We start from the raw sequence: 24534 nt of genomic DNA, 5'->3' as shown, positions 1-24534 counted from the left end.
TGAAGCCATTCCCCCTTGTCCTGTCACTCCATGCCCTTGTAAAAAAGTTCCTCTTTAGGTACTGGAAGCTGTAAGGAATCATAAAGGAAACTGGAAGGAGAAAAGCCTTGGAGCTCCTGGCAGATGAGCAGCAGTATCTGGCAGGTTGGTTACAGCCCTCAGTCACCTGCACACCCCTCAAACACCCAGCCACATGGGCACCATTGCTGGCAAATTCCCAGAGCTTCAGCAGCCTGGACATAATAGTAGAGGGAATAAAACTCAAAGTCCGTGAAAAGTACTTTGGGAGAATTTTAGAAGTACATTTTTTCAAAGTACATACAGAACTCCTCTGTATGCTTTAAAAAGAGTTCTCAGCATTGCAAGGGCTGCAAGCAGTTCTCAACTCTTGCTTACTTGCAACCAAAATAACAAACCCCCTCCTTATCTCCCAGGAAAATCCAGAGTGACTGTGTTAGTCATGACTTAACAGCCATAAAAAAATGACCCATTTCAGTTCAGCTATGACACAGATGTTCAGATAAATGATGTTCAAGATGCTCCTGACACAGGAAAGGAAATTTTAAAATCAAGTAACGATAGACAGTTTTCTCTAGTAAAAATTTCCCACCATTTCTCTGTCAATCCCAGAATGGTTTGGGTTGGAAGAGACCTTCAAGACCACCTCATTCCACCCTGCTGCCATGGGCAGGGACACCTTCCACTGGATCAGGCTGCTCCCATCCCCATCCAGCCTGGCTTTGAGCAAGTGTGTATTTGTATTTTGTAGACAAAACAAAACAATCATTAGAACATTCCCATTGAAAAGGAAATAGATAAACAACTTAACCATTTATTTGACTGCATTGTATTTAGACAACTTGTACATTTCGTAACCCCACTGTTTTTGTTCTCATCAAAAAGGATAAAGGGACAGAAGAATATAATCCACTCAAAACAGCAGTCCAGTATTTTGAGATACACTTGCTATTTTCATAGATGCCCACCTGATACCTGAACTCCAACATAGGTTGTAATGTTTATACAAGACCTGAAGTTTTGTCAACACAGCACTGAGTTGTAGCAATGTCTTGCAGTGCCCTGAAAAATAGTTTGTGACGTACTATGCAACACCAATTCGATGATGCCTTGAAGGTGATGAACCTGATCATTTCTTAAAAAAAACAACATAATGAATGCAAACATCCAGACTGACATGTCAGCCAGTAGCAACATTTGGGCAAATTTAAATATAAAAGCAATCACCTCCTTAGGTAGATTTGTCAATGCAAAAAGGTGAGGGGGAGAGGACTGTGTTTAGCAACAGACAGGAGAAATAACCAACGTTTCCTTGCTAGATTCTTTTTGAAAACCTATGCAAATTCAAGGCTTCCCACTTGATTTCCAAATCCCAAGCAGTACAGAGAACAAACCTGTTTGATACGACCCAACACATGCAGCTTCAGTGTCTCCTGCAGTGAACTCTGACACAGCAGCCATGGCAGAACCTTTTGGGCCACGAGCTCTTTGAAAAACAAAAAAAAGAGAGACCTGCACCTATTTTGCTCAGTATTTTCAACACGGGCATGGTAACAACCACTTCTTACAATAACCAACCAGAATTGTATTTGAAGTTTGCTCCAGAGGGATGTTTTTGGCAGTGAGGAGGGATTTCAGCTCACTTCCAAGTCGGCTTTTGAATCTGAAGACACCCATGGCTTAAACATTAACCAATAGAAAACTTGCCCGTCTGGCTCTGCAGATTGAAACCCCAGCAGACACACAAGGCAGCCCAGTTTGCAATTTGTGATTCAAGCCCAGCAGCTGCTTGCAAGGTCTGAAACCTCCCTGATCCAGCTCCAGGGCAGTCCCTACATCCTGGACCACAGCTGAGGGAAACCTGACTCAATGGACTGGCTACCAACATTTAAGTTTTAACACTGATCGAAACTGCTGAAAAGCCACCCAGAAAAACTGGCAACCCTGAGGGAGCGGGATAACAAGAGGTTTTATCGTGTCACAAGGCAGCAGTGGCTACACACAGGCTTTAGGCTGAGCTCCAGCATGTCCTGGCAGTAACAAACCCCATTTGGTAACAAACACCGCTTTGTCTTGGGCACCCTTTGAAGATGAGTTTTCTTTACTGAGGGGAACAGACCCCTCAAAAGCACAGGTGGTATCTACAAGCAGAAAACTCAGCAGGGCCAATTTCCATTAAAAATCTTTATTTTCAAATACAACTCATGATTTGTACATGGTAAGAAACGTCCATCACCATGTGCGATTGGTCTGTGCAAAAGGCTTTGCTCAAATCCAGTTTTCCTGCACAGGGCTCTTTTCCAAATGATACTGGAGGTAGGGGTTTTGTTGGTTTTGTTTTTAGTGTACAGTAATTAGCAAAAACAAACAAAAAAACCCCCAAAAAAGCAACCCCACGACTCAAACCAAACCCTAAAAAGAGGAAAAAAAAACCCCCAAGTGTAGTAAGGCAAATCTGGAGAATTCGCTCGATTCCACGGGAGTGGATTCACTGAGAGTTCATCCTTGTGATCCCTGTATGGACCATTCACATCGGAGTTGGACTTGATCCTGGTGGATCAACTTCCAACTCTGAATATTCTGAGATCTCTGATTACAGAGGTGCTTCCACAAGTCAACTAATACCTTTATTTTTGTCTTTCAAAATGAAAAAAAAAACCCAAAAAACAAAAACCAACCCAACTGATTCATAGACCTGGGCTATGGAATCACACAGAACAGGAAAGCCTCGACACTGCCATTACTGAAAAAATTGATGGGTATTGGTAAAACCTATGTAAGCCCAAGCAAAGAAAGGGAAAAAAAAAAAAAAGAGAAAAACAGAGCAAGAGTGAATGCAAGAAAGAGACAGAATTCCTTCCCCGCTGCTTTGATTTTAGAGGGGAAAAAAAATCCCCCAATAATTTAGCTCATGTAAGTTGAGAAAATGAGAGCAGCTAAAAATGAATATGATACACCTTGAAATTTATTTCCAAGACCAAGAACCAAAGATTGAAGCATTTTAGAACACTGAAGCAAAGCAATCTGAATCTGAAAAAAAAAAAAAATTGTTCCAACTATCTTAAAATAGCTGTTTCTCAGAGCTTCTAGCAATAATTTTGATTAAATAAAAATCATACCAATTTACATTAATTTTCTATATCTTCTTTTAAAAGAAGTCCCTCACTCTTTTAATGAAAAAAGTGCATTCAAACCCAGCAGAGATTCACTGGTGCCACCAGGTTCTTTTAGCAGCTACTCAAGGTTTTCAATTTAGCTTACACTTCTTGCTATAAGAAGGGCCTTCCAAACCCTTGTTTGGGAGAAGTATCCGAATTATAAAAATCTGAAATAATTTATTATCAAATCCAGAATTTAAATAAAAGCAGATTTTTTTTTTCTTGCAAAGACAATTGAAGAAAGTAAAAGAATAAAAGCATGCACTTCAAACTTAGAGGTGAAGACAAATATACTTATCTATACAGGCACTGGCAGACGCAATTTAATGGTTACTTGTTGTAACACACACCCCACCCTACAATACATTTTTTCATTCACTAATCACTGAGGTACCAATATTTAAGAATGGAAAAATTCAATATTGAAAAATAAAACCTAAAATTGAAGCCTTTTTTCTTTTTCTTCTTCTTCCCCAGAAAACTATGGCAATTTTTGTATGAAATGTTAGTATACTTATAGAATTTTACAATCTACATTGGCTTTATTTTGAATTTTCGGGAACCAAAAGCAGCGTTCCCATCCAGGTTTCTCTGATAAAACGTTCACTGTGTGGATGTCCTAAAGAGTCAGCAGACTTGCAAATGAATGAACATATCTTGGCTATCACCTGGCACATCTGGCTGGTACCAAAAGGACTCGGAGTCTGAGACAATCGGCTTTAATTCGGAACAAATGCGCCATGCCAAAGTGCAACGAATGTGTGCGACACTCAATGGGACACTGACAGGTTTAAGAGCTGCATGGAAAGTACTAAAGTCCACCTTGCAAAGCAATTTGGGACAAATTGCATTGCATGCAAAGGACAACTCTGCGCTGCTGGGACGTCGCTTGCTCACTGGGATGGGGTCTCCTAACGCAGCCATAGTTTCAGACGCAGTGCATCCACTCCATTTAAATAGTATCTGAACAGCCTCTTGTCTCGCACAAAACCAAGGTTTTCATAAAGTTTCAAAGCAGACTTATTTGTGATTTCTGTTTCCAATACAACCTTTAAGGGAGAAGAGAAATAAAAAGAAAGAAAAAAAGTGTCGCGTTAGTCAGCAGCTGCAAATACATGATTGCTGAACCAATTCCAAAGGTTTTATTTAAAGGTGCATTTGTTAGCAATGAATGGAATTCATTTCTTCTTCTCTTTACTTAATTAAGCAATATTTCCACATTAAGCATCCGTTCCCACATTAGAAAAAAATATAATACAGCAATTCATCCACAACTGTAATTGTAAACAACATACAAAGTCTTTAGTTCTTGGCTGTAAACAGTGTTTCAGTTCACTACCTCATAACAGGGTAAAAAACACAGCAACAAATAAATCCCAAACAGCCTCTGTCTCCCAACATTTGCCCCCCAAAACCCAAGCTACCAAACAGGTGAGGGTCCAAAACATACTTTGAATTAGTAACTGAACTTCTGCATGTAACAAGAACTCAGCACACAAGGATTTACTTCATGATTTAATATCTTTGACCCCTGACTCGTTTGAGTTAGACGTAGATAAAAGCTTCAGGTTGACACCAGCTGTCAGACCCAACATTTGCAATCATTACTTGTGCTCAACACAAGTATCACAGAGTGGTCTGGGCTGGAAGGCACCTTCTTCAAGACCATCCAGTTCCAACCCCCTGCCATGGGCAGGGACACCTTCCACTAGACCTGGTTGCTCCAAGCCTGATCCAGCCTGGGTACCAACAAATACCCCAAAACCAAATCACAGTGAACACCAGAAGAATAAGCAGATTTTTCCATCTTTTTTCCCCTATGTTTTTCCCCCTGGAAAGACCTGTCAGAAATAACTCAGACCAAACTCAAGTCCAAGAGAAGTCCAAATTAAGACTCAAAATTGTCTCAGAATTCTCAGTCACAGGCAAAAAACTACACCGGCCTTAATAAGACATTAATTACTAAACTTCAGAATTTTTCAGAATAGTTTCTCTCTCTCTTTTCTCCACATGCACTGAACAGAGCTCTGCCATAACTGGCAAGCCCCACACCCACTCCACATAATAAAAACTAGTTCTGCCTCTTTACTGGTGTTCAATTCAATTATTTCAGGATTTTGCTGTTAGGAATAGATCATGGTTGCACAAGAACACAGGCTGAACTAACAAGCTGACTGGGCTCCATACACCCCCTGACAGTGAACATCCACATATTAAACAGGAGCTGATGGTCACTGTAGAAAGACCACAGAATGAAAATACAGGACCGAAATTTAGCCTGGGTTTGTAGAGCAGTTTAAGTCCATCTACTTTGTGGTCTCTGTGGCCTCACTGCCTTCAGGCACACATTCCCATTCCTCCTGGCCTCTCCTGCCAGCTCTCGAGGGTGGTTCCTGAGCTACTTCCAAAGCCACCTGGCAGAAAACCTTTCCTTTTTCTCTCCATGGGGTTTGTTTTCTGCAGTCTGAGGAGTGGCTAAGCCAGTGTGAAAGGGGGAGGCAGCCAGTGGTTACAGCAGACTATATATAGAGCCAAATATATTCATTAAACGGATTTTTTTGGATTTTATTGGAGGTGACCACTCTAATCACTGGCTGCCACATTCCAATGCACAATTCCACCTGTGCTTCTCAGTGTAAGGATGCTGAAAGAACAATAAACCTGGGGATAACAATCCAACGAACAATGTAAGGCTTGGAAGTAGTTCATTACAAAAAGGAACTAAGAGTCACACATTGAAGTATTAATCATCAGAGTTCTTGAATTACAGCAGGGCAGTGCTGTAGCTGCACACTTACGACAACCTAATTCAATTCTTAGTCTTGTGGCAAGAATGAGAGATTGAATTTCTGTAGTTGGCATCTCCCAGAACATTACTAGCAACTCCTGTGAGCTGATGGAGTGCTCCTAACATCCTTCATCCATTAAAATGGATAACTATTCATCTGTAACATATTATGGAAGCACAATCATTTTGCTGGAGAGGGCCATTTCCTACACATTGTACAACTCCTTAATTCCAATTTAAACAAAACATTGAAGCCAGAGAAGGAATCTGACCTGTGTAAATCCACCGTGCAGAGGGTTATTTATTTGAACTCTCAGCTACAAAGGGCATTCACTCTCTCAAATGTTCAGTAACCTGGCAGAGTGATGTAACAACACTCTATTCAACTGCAAGCTCCAACACCTTGCAACGCTAAAACACTTCCAGCACGGCAGGTGACTGAGCTGAAGGGAGTGGTTAAATGTTGAAATACAGGTTTGTTGGAATCTCACTACCTGAGTGAATGCTCATCTTGAAAGCAAATGCAAGAGATTTGCTCTGCTATTTCTAAGAAGTCTCAGCACAATGAAAAGTTAATTCCCTGATCTCAACATACTGCAGCTGAAGTCATGTTTCTGTTCTCTGAAAAGGAAACACAGGCATATTTTATTCAGATTTCATTAGCTTCCTTTGGTGAAGAATGCACCTCTTCCTGAGTGAGATTTTCAATTAAGCTCCAAACCTTACATTGTTACATGTATTTCTGCTCTTGTGGGTCGATTTTGTTGTACACATATGCCTGTTAAATCCTCTGATAACAGAGTAACACCCCCCCCCCCGCCAAGGGCAGCAAAGCTCTGATTGGATTTAACAGTGTTTTCTGCTCAAGTTGCAACTTTCTGAAGGTTGTGACTTTCTCTTAAATTTCATAAACCTAACATTTTAGCTCAACTCTAATTTTAACTAGGTTTAGAAGCAAGAAAATTTCTATATTAAGGATGAAGTGCAATGTTCCTTGTTGCTACATTTTCATACCTCGAATTTATTCCTGAACTGAAGCCAACAGGAGTGGTCAAGCTTTCTCTCTGCTTCAGTTCAAACTGAAGGAACTCAAGTTTAAAAACCAAGTCATAGAATGGATACAGCCAAATCAAATGAAGAAAGTCCTCTCAGCACTCACAGAGGAGGTTGCTATTCTTACTTTTAAGTTTGGCATTCAAGTTATGAGGGCTTATCCAGTGTCCTTCATCAATTTAACTGCCTTAACTTTTAAAGAGAGGCAGTACCCAAAATACAACACTTCACCCTTCATATGATTTGTAGATTAAGGGAAAGCTAAAATATCAGTAATTTTATGATTTCAAATAGGATTCCATAAAAATACACATTTCATTTTTACTAGTGTGCTACTGAATTAAAATGACAGACCTACTAGTGTGGTCAAAAAACCCACTCTCAATCACCCTGAAGTTTCAATGGGAATTCCCATGAGAATTTGTGGTTCCCTTTTATTTTCTACGTTTATGCTTTAAAAAGGTTTTTGAAGTCCCACTTACTGGAGCCTTATTTTGATTAGTTACCACTTGCATGGTACATTATTTCAGTAATATGAAGTGAATGGATTGTATGCAGATTCCTCAGTCATTTGTTACAGATGAAAAACCTGCATATGAACAACTTCTCCTTTCTAACTGTAATTAAGGGATGTAACAGTTCCACAGGATGGGTCTTCAGCTGTAGAGTTTTGGGAAATAGCTTGTCAGTAAAAACAGTACAAAAAGCAGCCAGACACCCACCTTGCTGCAGTTAGCACACGCTTTTCTTTTTTAAACTGGAAGAAAAATATTTCCAAAACTTTGGAGTTGGAAGTAAAACTATTCACCTTCACCTGATTTATTTCCATAGTTCTCCTTTTCTATGCAACCAGCCCACAGTTATCCTAAATCACTGTGATCTACCAGAAACTCAGCCCACTACAGTTCACTACCCCAAATATTCAAATTCATTAACATCAAATACTTGAGAAAGTCACAAAGGTAAAAAAAAGTAAAAATCAGAGATCCCTAAGTTTTGTAATGTTATATGCAGACACTCCAGCTGGAAGCTGCTGTCAAGTACTTTCTTCAGGCCTGAAGGTTATTTCTGGTTCAAGCACCCACCCCCAACACCAGATCACTTCCCTGGTTTCTATTCTAATGTAGGCCATGGCCAGCTCCATGGGCAGCTCCTCCCCTCTACACAGATTCCATTCCAGGCAATTCACCTCCTCACTCCACAGCTTCCCCAGAGAAACCACCCTTGTGGAAGATACTGCATCCAGCAGAAGCTGCCTCTTAGGCAATGTGCTGACCATTGTAAATCACTCATTCCATAGGCCTGGCTTAGTTTATTCACACTAAAACAGCTTACAGGGGAAAAAAAATGTCCTTAAACGCCAGAACATTGCAGCATGCTTTGAAATGCCACCTATCAGTAGTGATTTGTCAAGATTTTAATCTGTGGTGTTGTATAAATCCTTTGTTTTTCAGGACTCAATGCTGGTAACTTCAGAAGTCCAACCTATGATACTTCCAAAAGCAACACACTGAGCGAGGCATTTATCAGATTATATGCCACAAATTATTAAAATAAAGTCTATTTACTGCATCTATTCCATAATTAGATTGAAGGGAAGAGTTTCCAAGCAGCCTTTGGAAATTTTTCATGACACCCACAGCTGCATATTCACATTTTTAATCCTATTCCAAGCAAGTTTCAGAAAATAGCATTTTGTTTTTAATTGCACTCCATCTTATCTCAAAAAGCACTATCTTTTCATTTTCCTCATGATTCTGACTATATTACAAGATGTAGAAAAATACCTTAAGAGCAGCAGGGATTGTTAAACTATTTATACATCTCACACAGACAAACTGTTGTGATGCACTACTTCATATTTGATGAGCTTTAAGCATCAATTAATCAGAAACTGATCTCCTGACAACTGTTGAGAAAACTGGTGGGAGCAAGAATCAGGCAGAGCTTTTCATGTGTGCCTAGTTAGATTTTTCATATTCTGGTCTGACTGAAATCTCAGCACTCCACCACAGAGTACAAGTAACCAACATCCTTATTTTGCACCATTTTGGGTATGTGGAAGAAGCCTATGCTTGGTGGCAAAGAAAAAAAAAACCCATGAAAACACTGTCTGTTTGGCTGTGGATAACCTATATGTGGAAAGAACAACATAAATAAAAATAAGTGTGGGTGTGCCTCTGCTGATGGTGCAGAAAAATCAATAAAATACTCTGCTTGTATTCCATGCTCCCTAAAGGGCTCCCAGTTCAAAATTTAGTGCCAGCACAAGACTCAGCTGGTGCAAAAGCCCCCAAAAAACAGAGGATGAGTTTGGAATGATCATCCACAAACATCACTCCCAAAACCACGGCTGTCTCCATCCAGCACACCATTCAAGGAGTCTGAATTGTAGTGCCTTTGAACAAGGAGACAGAATCTGAGAAATGCCCTCTGCCCCTGATCCAAAGCATTTATACAGCACCAGAGATGCAAATCTGTGACTAAGACTTAATGAGGCCTCAGCGCAGACCTGCAATCCTTATCACATTTATTTCATGTTTATGAGAATAAAAAACAGCAAGAAGGGCTCTTGGATTAGTACGACATGGTAAAAGAAAAAGACAGACACAGAAGAGGTCACTGTTAGAGATCACCTGTTAGTCCAACCTAGAAATGAATTTACATGAGAAATAGCACACAGACATTCAGAAATTATACAGTAATTACTGCAACTCAGAGCCTGAGTAGAAACAGCCAGTTCTACTCCTGACTCTCTAATAACAGTGGGCAATTCACTCCCCTTCTCTGCATCTCACTTCTGCAGCTGTGGTGTGAACAGTGTGACCCTGATCCTCAAGTATTTTGTAATTTTTTTTTAATCTTGAATAGTCTAGAAATGGGAAGTCAATGCAAGACCACAGTGGAATGCAATGGGGAAAACAAACCAACCAACCTCTTTTTGCTTAGTTCAGTGTAGGCAAGTAGTAAAAGAGATTACAGGAAAGCATTTTAGAAACCATGATAGAAGCAAGAAGCCAAAATAAAGAACTTGAAAGAATTACAGACTGCACTGTATTGCTCAAGTACAACATAAATTAGAAGGTGGGGTGAGGGGGCAGAAGACACCAGTAAGCAGAGGCATGAAGGGATCTGAGGGGAAGAATAAATCTCTCAATGAATGAAGCCAGAACACAGGCAGGGGATGCTGCAAGAGGCGAAACACAACAAGTGGAAAAAATAAACAGGAGTATGTGCCAGAAGTCCTGTGACACCAATTGTAGCTTTGCATAAGAAACTTCCCCACGGGGCAGTGGGACAATTGAGGGAGCAGTTGAAGAGAGATAACAGAGATCAAAGGCTCATTAACTATGACACAATGAAGTGACAGTGCTCACCTATCAGGAACAACTGCATTGTGCCAAGGAGCTGGAAGTTAAAGGGACAGATAACCTGGTTGAGGAGGATGGATGGATGCAGGAGGAGTTCTTCAGAAGTTAAACAAGGCACATAACAATAGAGTTGCGCTATATATATATTTATATTATGAAAAAAAAAACCCCACCCAAAACAGGAACTGTAATCTGGTAAAAGAGTAGCAACTTTTAGGGCAGGGAAGTTTGCCAGTGATTCAGTGACTCTCCTTCCACGTCTGTGTCATCATGCTACCCCACTGCAGCTCTGTTCTGGGCAGTGTCAGAACAGCCTGATGAGTGGCTGTGATAAATCCACACTCTGCAGCAGCACAGCACACACTGTTCTCGTGGCTTTGTGTACTCTGAAGGTATGGCAGGGCTACACAGGACATGCTCATCCCACTGCTCAGCTGCACCTCAAACTGGGGCCCTTGCATGAAAATGGGCCTGAGTGAAGGCTGAGGCAGTTTCACAAGGTAAAACAGCTGAATTTCAGCACTTAGGGCAAATTTACAAAGTCCATCTCCTATTTGTGCCAGACTTTTTTTTGAGGTTGTTTTCCCCTTTTTTATAAAAGAGCTTCTTACCAACTTATTTCCCACCTAAAAAAAGTCCTGTAGAAGAAAAACCTGTGAAAGGAATCCACATACAAGAGAGTGCAAACGTCATTTCATTTACATTATGAAGGTTTTGATTATAAAATCTTACCTCATCACAATCTCCTTCAACCATAGCATAAATAGCTTTCTTAACCAAGTTTGTACCTGAAACACAGATTTCAGTAAGTGTCAGAGTTGCAGTAAAAAAAAAAAAAAACAAACAAAAAAAACCCAACACAGTTTATATATGACTAATGTGTGCTACCTACATGACATAAGATCTGGGGAAAGCAGGGAGGAAAGAAAAACAAGGAGTTGCAGTCAAGCTGCAGTCTCAGGTTTGAACACTAAAATAATCTGTGAAGTTATCCAGAGACTCAGCTCAAGTGCAAGATTCTTGTAACACAAAGATATTAGAAACAGGCTGCTATGCTTAACAGAGTGTTATATATAGCCTTCCAAGATGTGATTCATTCCTTTTTGTTGCATTTAAAGTCAAAATCTGCTGGCATATACTTGAAGGACATTCATCTTCCAAGGGAATTTCCTCTTACTAAAACAAATACTTCTATTAGTAACAGAACTTACGAAACCACTGTTCTTATGGCTCATTCCCATTTGGGTTTGCTAGTATCTAATAATATCCTTGAAGCCCATCCCTTCCCCTCAGTCAAGCATTAGTTTAATTTTTTAATCATTATTTTTCATCTATTTCACAACAGTTCTACAAACGTAATATCCCTACCTGCCTGTAGAATTGGGGTGAAATTGAAAGTTGATTTCAAAGTTATTAGTGGAAAAAACTGCTGTTCAGTGAAATTGCATAAATCTCACTTCCATAAGAAGGCTACGGAAAAGGAAAAAAAACCCCAAGGAATCTACAGAATGTTTTAAAATCTTCTCAAAACTTTAATCAGTTAAGATTTTTCATTGAATGTTATGATAAAACTTCTACATTTAAAGCAGATCTTCAGATTAACAGCACACTTTGAGAAACAGCAAGGTGGCAAATGTAGGAAAAACTCAACATATATAATGCTAGAGTAAGCAAGGCTTTAAAGACAAATTCTATGTATGTAATTCTAATTTAACAAACTGACTAAAGCGAGGGAAAAGTCTTGCAGAGACCTTCATAATAACAGCATTAGTTCTTATTTACTTATGAATCCAAGCACCTGCAATTAAATTATGGCAGACTCCTTCATGACTCAGCTAAAAGGAAAGGAGAGACAGTGATTTCTCAGTATCCTTCTCCCTCTGCTCCACTACAGAAACCAACAGTGGCTTTTGAATTGCACTGGGAAAAGAAAAAATCTGCACGTGCTTGAACAGTTGTGGTAATGTGTTTTTTTGGAGGGTTTTTTTTGGGAAGAGAGCAAACACAATGATACATTCTGCAATGGATCACTGTATTTTTCAATTGCAATAATTTTCTGTCTTTAATCACAGAAGTATGAGCCGTTCAGTGTGGATGAGTGGTGAAGCACAGTTCTAAGCTTTGGAGCTGACATCTACGTTTAGTTAAAAATACCTTACAAAATGTAATTTCACAATAATCAGCACAAAAAAATTAAGTTCCATAAGAACAGATATTTAATTAAGCCAACTTGGCTAACTCGTGTTAGAATGAAAATCCCTTCACCAGGGCAAAACTGATTAACCAGGAAGGGCAAACTCCCTGCCAAGAGTGATTTCTTTACCTTGTGACTTCCCAACAAAACAGATTTCCATTTCAATCCTTCAAATAACAGTACACAGCTATTTTTCTTCCCTGATTAATACAATAATGAGCTCCATACATTCTCCCTGATGGGTAATATATGCATAATTTATAGGGGCAAGTCAGGAAATAAGTTCACTGTAAAAAAGGAGCCTGAACACATGGAAATAAAGTGATGAGGGCACACACAAAACCACGAAGCAGTTCCCACTGCTTTATTTGGCAGTGGTATAGGCAGAGGTAAGGGGCTTCTGCCTGCCTTTCTTTTTAGCCTTATCAAATCCCAGGTGTGAACCTCACAGGGCATTTCAGGTTATTTTAACAAAATCAGAAAAGCCACTGGGGAGCTCGTGCGGTTGAGTAAGGCAGGGATGACACACAAAGCATCCTGAAGTTCAGTTCAGCTTAAATCTTTATGACAGCTACAGTTATCCCAGCTAGAGGATTTAGGGAAGAAAGAACAAAAAAGGCTATTCTTACCAATTCCTTTTCTTCTGTATTTGGAATCCACTGCTAACATGGCTATATAACCTCTGCGGAACATCTTTTTGTGCATATCCAGCTTGCAGACGATGGCACCTACACACTCCTCACCTACCATGGCCTTAAAGACAAACATACACGTATGGAATTCTCAGTTTGGCATCCACAGTGCTACCAAAAGCAGTAAACCAGTTCATTTCTTAAGTGAAACAGCCACGCAAAATATGTTTGTACAATGCTATGAAAAGGTAATGACATAAATTTTAAAAGCGTCTCCAAAAGTATTACTACGATTAAAAGACTTATTGCTTTATTGCATCCCAATTAAATTCCAAGTCAATTAATGACCAATGAATTATTCCTGGAGAGAACCACATTATCATTTCACAAAGTGTACAGGCAAGACCACGTGTGATTAAGGGGAAATAAATAAAATAAAGTAAAAGACCAGGTTAAGGCATAAATTACCCTTTCATATGAGCTTCTGCAGAGAAAAAAAAATCCATTTGTGTTTTATAGTGATCTGAATTTTCCTGTACAAGGGCTGTGGTAGATAACATGCTTAATTTTTGTCTGGTTTTAATGTCAAGGCCACAAAGGATCAGAGAAAAGCATTGCTGCATTTAATCTTTAGACACTGTCGTTTTCAGTCATATGACACCCGGAGAACAAACAAAAAAGCACAGTTAATTTCACACATTTTAACTATTGGGAGATTTCATTTGTTAAGAGCTATGCACTGGCAGTTAATCCCAGTGGCATTGTCACAGTAACCGTGGTCAAGGAGACGCAGGCATTCTGAAATATTAACAAGAAAAACCCCAAAAAGGAAAGGACCCAACTCCTCCCCAAACACTCATCAAACCACCTGCACACCCACTGTGTTCACCAAAATTTTACCATGAAACATATAAGAGAAAGGGAAACTCATGTTAACTGAAGGATTAGGCAGCATAAGGGATTAATGACATTATAACCTGCAGCAGTAAAACTGAGTAATGCTGCAGAGTGGGACAGCATCCAAAGGGAAAACAAATTCCTGTGCACTCAGGAAAGATGGGCAGAGATAAAAAGAAACTCATAATTCTACATATGGGCGTGTGAGTGGATCCACAGCCTTTGACAGACCTGCAGGGGGACCAGCCTCGGGCTCAAGTGCAGCAGCTAAACCAGGACTACAGCACATGATTGGCACCAGCATGTGCTGGCACAAGAGCTGCTGGATAATCCAAATTTACAACTCTAAGACATGTCAAATGAAGAGGACCTGCTAGAGCCAGTACTGCCAGGCCTCAGAGCAGCCCACCTGTAAACCCAGAGCTCACTTCTCCAAAGTCTGTGCTATAAACTCAACCACCTGAACCTCTGTGCACAGCTTGTAGGCTGAAACCCCATGGATGGAAGAGTCCTTCTTGCAGGTCATGCTGCAGGCACAGTCTCTTCACCCCAGAAAGAACAAAGTCTTTGAGCATCTCCACCTGGATGGTGAGTTATTAACCAAACCAGCTGTCAACCAGGAGCTTCAGCAAAGGTGAAATGAAGCAGCCAAAAAAAGGACCAGCTGCAGTTCCATGATCCTAACTCCATTTCTAATATAGCTGAAGCAAATATAACTATTGCTAAGTTTTTATTTGGCAGGAAAACACATTTCAGCAGTATCCAAGAACAACCCTGAACAATCTAACGAGTGGTTTTTAAAACAACAAACAAGAACTGTAGCATGATCTACTCTGGACTGAAATACAGAGCCTCTAAGCAGTCTTTCATTTGTTCCAAAACACAGTTTATTCCACAGAAAAGAGGAGCTGTGCCTATACTCAAACGGTGTATGCAAAGTTTCAGCTCAAGGCAAGTTCTGTATCTCGGCTCAGACCAGAGAAAAGCGGGGAGTTAAATAAAGAGTATCATCAGACAGACTGCTCAGAACATTGCTATAATTATGCAGAGTACCTAGATGTAATCTTATACCTCACTAAAAAAAAAAAAAAAAAGCACACCACCACAAACTAACATGTTATAGTTGTGCTTTGCCCTGGAGTGAACACGTGCAAACTGTTGATCCTAACAGTTATGTGGAGAATTTTTACGATGTATATATTTTTTTACACACTTCAGGAGTAGTGACAATCTAGACACTACATATCTGAGCTCTTTCTTTTTCAGGGCACATTTCAGAAAAGTTATATTCATGAATCATATATTTAAAATGCTAAATGAATAGCAAAGAATTTTGTTTCAGTGATCAAAGAAGCAAATACCCACTGGTTTTACCACTGTTGCCAGAGAGCTGAATAAAGAATGACTCTGTTACCAGTTCTCTAAAACACTTAAATCTATTTCTGTGTCTTTAGGCAGGTAAGTTTGGCAGTGAATGTACAGCTGTTCCACTCACAGAGGGAGTGCTGCATTTCCACCTCAATTAGAGGGGGTTTTGTTGCCTTTCCTCTTCTTTCTCCTTCTTTTCAACCTTATCTAAAGCTGGAAAATGAACCTAAACCGCGATGTGAAACTTTGCAATTTAATTTCCTGCAGAAGGTTAAACTGCGCAAATAAAAAAAATCCAGACTGAAATAGGGAGAGTTGTGAGGAGGGAGGAAAAGTAGCTCCCACACAACACCATTTAGGAAAAGATAATCATGGGCCAAATTTTCTTTTCAGGTATACGAGAGTACTTCTAAACATGCAATTTTCTACAAACACAATTCAGCCTAAGTCACTATTATATATTATAAACCCCACAGAGTACTATAAGATTTACTCCAATACTAGGTTATTAGTAGCAGGATTAACATACATGAATCTAAATCCAATATTTGCATCAACTTCATTCCTATGAATAAGTTTAAATGTTTAAAACAAACCAGATTTTAATATACTGGAAGAGCTAGTAGAGAAATGTCTGTAAATCAGCAAGAACATTATTTTTCACAGAATTAATCAATTTGTATTAATTTCATTATCAAAGATGGCATTGTGTCTGTCAGCCACAGTCTGAGTATGCAGTTAATATCCAGATCCTGTGACTTTTGTTTAAAGGAGATTAAAACAGCCAACTAGCCCCAAAAGGGAAATATTTTGCAATTCAAACGCAGCAGAACCTGCACTGCATTTTCCTTTCACACCTGCACCGAAGTCCATCCCAAAGTATCCCAGCCACAGCTCTGTATGAACTGGCTCACATTTAGGGATCATGTTACCGAATGCCATTAGAGGATACATTTAGGCTAATGGTTTTAACCTCCCGTCCGGTGCTTCAGCCACAGCTCTTCCCGATACCTGGCAAATCATCACATCCCCGTTTCCACTCTACGAACCTGGCACCAGCAATTCCCTCCTGTGCAAGGAACACCCTCTGCCGCTGCTGGAATAACTGCCCTGGCTGTTGTCACCGGCTCAGGTGCTGCAGGGACTTCAGCTTTCACAGAGCCACCAACAGTGACAGACTCTCTGAAACTGTGATCACTCCTAAAAACAAACTGGAATACAGAGTTTGCAAATTCTCCTGCAAAACTACTTCTTCCTACGTCTGCCATGAGGCCAGGAAGACTTCTCAGACAACCTCCTAACTTTTCTGGTTCTTCCTTTACGCCCCAAGTATTCCACAACTGAAGAACAGGGATGATGTCTTACAAGTCTTAATTTCAACACAACGAGACTCTTGAATAAAATCCAATTTAAAAAAAAAAATGCAAAGCATTAGTATAAAACAAGACTTAACTGCAGTCATTTAGGATTTACAACACATTTAAAACCACTTACATGGAATTAATAGGTTATTTTTAAACTTGTGAAAGTTTAAATTATAAATGCTGCTATAGCTAGTGGCAAAGTTAAGAACCCAATAAAAGCACAGATTTTCCAGATTTTTCTTAAAAGGCAGCTGAGTGGTACAGTGAATTACAGGAGAGGTTACAACACTCAGCCAGAACTCTGCTTTTATTACGTTCTGTCTTATCCAAACTCTGGCACAGTGCAAGGTTTCCTAAGCTCATCTCTCCCACGCTAAAGGATTTTGAAAACAAGTTTCTGAAATATTTAATTTATCAGTCTGAAATGCAAGTTCTAGAACTTTAACACTGCTAATACTGGAAGCTACAAAACCACTTTAAAAGAAAGCTACAACTTCAAAAATGCATTTACAATCAATCCATCTGGGAACAAAGATGTAGCAGTGCTTAAAAATACTTCACATGAAACACAAGATGCCCCTTGCCCCTGTCATTTTTTGGCAGAGGAGTGGTTATCATTTGAGGAGAAACTGGGCTGACAGAGCTTCTGAGAAGAAGTAAAACCCAGGCATTTACTGGGCACTCACACCTAATACACAGTGCAAACCTGCTCTTCCAAAGACAGGCAAAGCATGAGTTTAAGCAGAGAGCTGGAGCTTCATAGAATCACAGAATCCCAGAACGGTTTGGGTTGGAAGAGACCTTAAAGATCATCTAGTTCCACCCCCCTGCCATGGACAGGGACACCTTCCACTGGAAGTTTATGGAGAAAAAGGTTATTAGCTGGTTATTACCACAGCCCAGATACTGCTGTAGTGTAACACCTCAGCACTGAGCAGTACTCCCAACTTGCCACCCCTAAAGTCAGGGAAAGACTTATGTGGATAAATTTGACATTGAAATTAACTGGGCTTTAAGATTTCCAGTATCTCCAGGTCCTTTTAAAGTGGAATATTAACTTCTTGGGTGTACAGCTAGGAAGTGGTTTGAGCCTGAAAAACACTAGTGACCAGTCAGGGTTGGTCCTCTGCCTTCCCTCCAGCTGTGCTCTCCCACCTCTTCTCTTGCACCAGTGCCTGTGACATCCTACAGGAATATATTTGGAGCTCTAAACCAACAGAGCATCACCCTGAAACATCTAGATATACACACATTTACAGGTATATGCTGGTCAGAGGGATGTTTTGGCTCCCAGAATCAGAAAAACACAGGGCTGGCACAAGGCAGGAAGAGGGAGTTGGAAGAGAAAGGAAAAGCAAGTGGCAGCCTGGGCTGCACCAGCCCTTAGAACAACTGGGCAACTTGTGAAGGCCAAGCCAAAACTCAGCAGGTTTCAAACCCATGCAATAAAGTTAATAATGTTCCCAGAAATTAGCTTTGCACTGTCAGAATAGGAAAATGATGTTTTACATGGTTCACTGAATAAAATATCAGAAAAAGGCAAATGCTGATTATTTAGGGAAAATACACATCCCATCCTAAATTTCAGTGGTGTCAGTCCTTTCCTCTCCCTGCGAGAGGAAAGGAAGGGTGCCCAAGACAGCACAGGGAGGACAGGTGAATATGCTCTGGAAGATTTTTTAAATGGTGATGGTAAAATCCAGTAAAGGAATTGACTGAACCCTTATAGATCTTTTTGCAAATACAATCAAATCATAGGCTAACCCCTCTTCCCAAGACAATCAAAACACAGCCAAAACCTGAAACCAGAAGGGCGTGGGGCCACAAGGCTTTAAGGACAAATGATTATGTGAGATCAGGCACTAAGCTTCATGTTCACCATCCTGACACTTCTTGCTAATTGAAATATGCAGTCCCTGACTGAAGATAAATATTTAAAAGTGATTTATTAGAGAGAAGTAGTTCAGGAATCCATTAACTGCAAGAACAAATTATATCTTATAGAACAGAAAATCTTCAAGGCAACCTCTAAGAAACAAACCTTAAAAATAATAAAACCAGTCACAAAAACCCCAACCCTCCCCCCTCCATGAATTTGACGCAGCATGCTGCAAGACCTTCAAATTATTAAGCAGATAACAATTTGCTGTCTTTAGACATTCACAGCCATATATTATTCTGTACAGTTTTATGTACTTTACATTGTCCCACCTTCCCAAAAAAATGAAGGCAAATACATTGAGTTCAAGAAAAGTTTTGTTGATTCTTCAAGGCTATCAAAAAATGAAGCTGTCATTACAAAATAAGCTTTCTCTTCCTTGAGTGATATCTTACACTTTGAATGCACTTATTAGAAATCATCTGTTTTAGTTCTCTGTCAAACAACTTGTCACTGCTCTTCTCACAACAAAATTCTCCAGTTATTCCCTGACAAAAAAAAAAAAACAACAATCCCATAACGACTGAAAGTCTAAACAAATGCATTGTGATCTAAGAGTATCCAACATTGCCTTGGCATTACCAGGGATACATACACCTGATGCTCCAAGTATGGACTTTTGTAGTTCTTGAGCACTTTATTCTCAGTATGAGTTAAATCATTCACAGGAAGAGCTCAGTGTGCTCTGATCAGCATCCTTGTAATGGCAAACATGACTTTGCAACCAACAATGCTCTCCAATATTTTTTGTATTCTGTTTTGTTCCAGAAGGTCAGCTTTTTGCTTTGCTCAACTTCCTGTAATCCTACTGTATTCCCTTTGCAGGGTGTTAAGAGGCACAGTTGTGAAAATCCTTCTATAAACTATATCAATCCTGCTATAAATTATACCAGATCCTAAAACAGGAACATTCAGGAAGTTTAAGGCCAGATGGACTCCATTAGCCTCACCTCTTGTACTCCTATTCTATCAAAATTTCAGAGATACCCCTGAACTGAAGGGTGGCTTGGCTCTGGCTAAATCAGACCTTTCAGAGAGGTGTCCGGCCTTAATTAAAACACCAAGAGAGAAGAATTCATCATTTTCTTTAGCAAGGAAGTGCCACACACTCCCCTAAACGTTCTGTTTTGCAGCTGTAAGGGTTCCTATGAGTAAACCAAACACAGCTAAGCCCTTGCTATGCACACACACTCCTCAGACCAACTTCTGCTCAGTTTCATTTACCTGTGGATGAATTATCATCCTAAAAGCATGCAACTGAGACACAAGAAGTGCTAAACATTTAGGTAGGCAGGGGGGCAGCTAAACCAGCCTTTCAATAGTGCAGTAGGAAGAATACAAAACTAAATGCGTTGTTAGTGCAGGGAGCCAATGTGAGCAGCATGAGAATTCCTGCATGCTGCGAGCACTCTCACACCTGTAAAAGCAACACAGTTGGACTTGTCTTTCTCAAAGCAAGCTCACAGATCAAAAAGTCTACTAAACCTTTCACAGTACCTCTCCACCTATCACTTAACATTTATGTGCCAGCCCTGCTTCAGTCAGTTTTAAAACCATTGTGCAAGAATTACCAAGCAGTTACAAGGCATTAGTGAACTAAGCGCTTTCTTTTTTAAATCCAAACCGAGGAACTGAGACAGAATCATAAAATGAGGCTACCAAAGGTCACAAAAGTCAATGTCAAAACCAAGATTAGAAGCCCTGAATTCCTGGATCCTAGCCCTGTACTCAAACCCTTTCCCCACCACTTAAAATGTGTTAACAAATGCAGGAACTTCGGGCACATGCTTTACTTATACATGCACAGGTCACAAGGGGACAGGTATTTCCAAAAAAGCTTGGCCTTATCCACAAAGAGATTACTAAAAGTATTTCCACAAACGTCAACCCTTCCATCCTCTCCTCCCCTGCCCCAAACCACTCCCAACTCCTGCCCTCCCTGCTCCCTCCGGCACTTACCAAAAAGCAAAGTTGTGGCCAGTTGTGGATAAAATACCTATATGTGTAAATGGAGTAGGGTTCAGACAGATCTTTGGTGATCAGTCTCATGATATCGGGCATCTGCAGCTCTGACTCATACTGGACGTATCGTATCGTTAGGTCCTCCTCGGGCTGACAGTCCGTTCCCGAGCCTTTCAAACTGCAGGCTGCTGCTAAGGACCCGGAGAGTAGCTGCAGGGACTCCTCCTCCTCCTCCCCTCCTTCATCCCCCTCCTCCTGCTCTTCCTCCTCCAAGCCAGTCTCTCCTGCCAGCCCATTGCGGGCTGCAGTCTTAGCAGCAGCAGTCGTGGTTGTGGCAGCAGGCTGGCTCCTGTCCCCTTTAGCTGGGGGAGAAGGAGGAGGAGAGGGTGCAGTCCTTCCCTGGGGAGGGAGGTGGTTGGCGTGGGGGGACGAGCAGGGCGCTGCGGTGGGGGGCGACGACTGCTGCTGTCCGGAGCCCATTGTTTTGCTGGCTCGCTTGTTCTCCAGCCCCTCGGGGGCCGCCCCTGCCTCCGAGCCGAGGATCTTGCCCTTGAGGGAGGCCCGCAGGTGCCGCAGCTCGGGGCTGATGAGGCCGTTGAGCTGGTGGTTGTGGTGCGGGGGGTGGTGGTGGCGATGGTGGTGGCGGTGCTGCGAGCCCCCCTTGCCGCCGTCGCTGCCTCCTCCTCCTCCTCCTCGCTGCTGCTGCTGCTCCCGTCCGCCCGCGGGTCCCTCCTCTTCCTCCTCCTCTTCGGCCTCCTCGTCCTGGGCGCCGGTGCAGGCGGCGGCGGCGGCGGCATAGGAGGTGGCAGAGGAGGAGGAGGAGGAAGCAGCCCCCCCTCCTCCTCCTCCTCCGGGGAAGGGGGAGAGCGTGTCCCCCTGCGGGGACAGGACGCTGCTAGGCCCCGGCGGTACCTCGGCCATATCCTACGGGAGAGACCGACACAAACTCACCGGGGAGGAGGAGGAGGGCGCCAAACCGAACAGGGGCGACGGGAAGGTGGAGGGGAGGCGCGGCGGCCTCACGGGCCGCGCTCGGCGGGGAGCGGGGGGGGGGGCGCGAACAAAGGCACGCACGGTGCCCGGGCCGCGCCTCGCCGCCCCGCCGCCCCCTCTGGCGGCTGCCCCGCTGCCCCCGCGGGCGCGGGCGGGGCCGTTCCCGGAGCGCTCGGGGCCCGGGGTCCCCCCGCTGCCGCCACTCACCGCCGCGACTGGGCAGCTCCCGCTCCGCCGCCGCCAAGCGCGGCCGCCGCGGCCGTAAAACCCGCGGCCAGTTCCTGTCGGCCCTTACGACACTTCCTCCCTTGGCGGCGCCGCCTGGCGACGGCGGGGCGGGGCGGGGCCAGCGCCCTCAGACGGGTCCCGGCGCCGGGAGCGCGGCCCTCGGGTGGGACGGGACCCCGGAGAGGGACACGGGATCAGGGACAGGGGCACGGAGTCACAGAACCAGCTGGGTTGGAAAAGACCTCCGAGATCGTCGAGTCCAGCCCATGACTGAACACATCCAGTCTTTCATAAACTCAGAATATCCTGAGCTGGCAGGACCCGCAGCGATCATGGAGTCCAACTCCTGGCCCCACACAGGACACCCTGACAATCCCACCCTGTGCCTGGGAGCGCTGTCCAAGCTCTCTGAATTCTGTCAAGCCTGGGGCTGGGCCCATTCCCTGGGGAGCCTGTTCAGTGCCCCAGCACCCTCTGAGGGAAGAACCTTTTCCTGATACCCGACCTAAACCTCCCCTGACACAGCTTCCTGCTGTTCCCTCGGGTGCTGTCACTGAGAGCGAGCAGATCAGGCCCTGCCCCTGCACTGCCTCTCCTGAGGAAGCTTTGGCTGCCCTGAGGTCTGACCTCTCCTCCAGGCTGAACAGACCAGGAGTCCTCAGCTGCTCCTCATGAGGCCCCTCCAGACCCTTCCCCATCCCTGTGGCCTCCTCTGGATGCTCTGGAATAGCTTAGTGTCTTTTTCCTTCAACACCTCCAGGGACAGTGACCCCACCATCCCCCTGGGCATCCCATTCCAATGTCTAATCACCCTTTCTGTGAAGTAACTCTTCCTAATATCCAACCTAACCTCCCCGGCACATCTTAGGATCCTGTCTTGTGCTGTCCCTTGTTCCCTGGGAGCAGAGCCCGACCCCCTTCCCCGGCTGCCGCCTCCTGTCAGGGAGTTGTGCAGAGCCAGAGGGTCCCCCCTGAGCCTCCTTTTCCCCAGGCTGAGCCCCCTCAGCTGCTCCTCATCAAACTTGTGCTCCAGACCCTTTCCCAGCTCCCTTCCCTTCCTTGGAATCACTCCAGTCCCTCAGTTAAGTCCTTCCTGAACTGAGGGACCCAGAACTGGACCCAGGGCTGGCGATGAGGCCTCAGCAGTGCCCAGCACAGGGGCAGTGCCCAGCACAAGGGACAGTCACTGTCTGCTCTGGGTTTTGTTTGATCAGCACAAGCCAGAGCCTGACCGGGCCCAAGCGCTGCCCACAAGGACGTTTCCAGCTGTGTTTAGTCTGGGGACAGGCGCCAGAGGTGTTTTGGTGACGTTCTGTTGCAGATCAAAGCACAGGAGTTGTTGCTTTTCCTTCCAAAAGCTGCATCAGGGACGTCATTCCTGCCTGGATAAACCCTGGACTGCGTTGTGTGTCTGATAAACGTGGAAATTCAGCAAGGCTGAAAGAAGTCTCAAGCCATCTCTGCTGCTCTTCTGCCTCAAATAATCTCTTTTAAGAATGCTACTAGATACCACAGCAACAAACAAGTCTTTTAGATGTAAATATTATATTAGTGCGCACACAAGGCCCCCCAAAATGCAGAGAAACAGGGTTTTTTTTTTTCCTTTTCTCTCATGAAGCTCTGCAGGGCCCTTGCAAGACTTGCTCATTTTCATTTGCTACAGTTATTTTTCAAGGAAGTGACAGGTCTGGGCTTAAAAGTAAAATCCAGGAACAGCTCTACATGTCCTAACAGGCTTTTTTAATTAGGAGGAATAAATAGTGTGGGGTTACAGGCTCCTGTTCATGAACTGCTGAGTGCTGAAATAAAGTGGGCACAGAGTAAGAGACCTGTTGGAAATTGAGGGAATTATAAAGCTTTTATTCAAAGTAATTAATGATGGGAATACTGAAAATCTAACAAAGAAATGGGTAACTGAATCCTTTTAGATTTATTTATTCTTTTCCAAGTCTCCTTTGCCCTATCCTTGGAAGTGTCTAAGGACAGGTTGGATGGGGTTTGGAGCAACCTGCTCTAGTGGAAGGTGTCCCTGTCAATGGCAGGGGGCTTGGAACAAAATGATTTTTAAGGTCCTTTCCTACCCAAACCATTCTGTGGTTATTCTATGATTCAGAAAGCTTAATGCATATTATCTCTATCCATGTTTTCTTTATGTCCTGCAGTTGCTCTGTAGATCTGTTTTTAAACGCTTCTGTCTGCTCCACAGAGGTGTTCACATACAAAACTGTGCTCAAAGGTTTCATTTTTATTTTTGTGTGTTATTAGGCACCAAAGGACCCTTGTGGGCCCGATGGAATTGCTCTGGCACAAGTTCACTGGCCTGGGGTAGTTTAAACAGAAAGAGCAAACAAATGTCAGTGCAGGGCTGGCCCAAGTTCTACTCTTACTTGCCATGTTGCAGCACTTGGATTGAGAGCCACGTGTTAGGGTGATGTCTGTGTGAAGAAGACAATCCAGGCCAGGAAACATTGTTAGAGAGGGTGAAGGTGATCTAAATTATCATGAAAGCCTGGTCTAGTGGAAGGATTTCCTGTCCATGGCAGGGGGTTGGAATGAGAAGATCTTTAGG

The 24534-nt window shown here is 42.7% G+C and overlaps 1 protein-coding gene across 1 annotated transcript; it reads right to left on the bottom strand.

Moving 5' to 3' along the window:
- Window positions 1-800: 800 nt before the first annotated feature.
- On the bottom strand, window positions 801-22019 carry NAA30 (N-alpha-acetyltransferase 30, NatC catalytic subunit). The gene is made up of 5 exons (XM_032112162.1): window positions 21945-22019; window positions 20742-21668; window positions 13212-13335; window positions 11121-11176; window positions 801-4225 (listed from the first exon to the last, which is right to left on the bottom strand). The coding sequence occupies exons 2-5, from the start codon at window positions 21663-21665 to the stop codon at window positions 4088-4090; spliced, it is 1242 nt and encodes a 413-aa protein (XP_031968053.1). The 5' UTR covers window positions 21666-21668; window positions 21945-22019; the 3' UTR covers window positions 801-4087.
- Between the last annotated feature and the right edge of the window lie 2515 nt (window positions 22020-24534).

The sequence above is a fragment of the Corvus moneduloides genome, chromosome 6 (assembly GCF_009650955.1).
Source record: "Corvus moneduloides isolate bCorMon1 chromosome 6, bCorMon1.pri, whole genome shotgun sequence".
NCBI lineage: Eukaryota > Metazoa > Chordata > Aves > Passeriformes > Corvidae > Corvus > Corvus moneduloides.
Note: the sequence above shows the minus strand (reverse complement) of the source record. Positions and strands in the feature narration are given on the sequence as shown.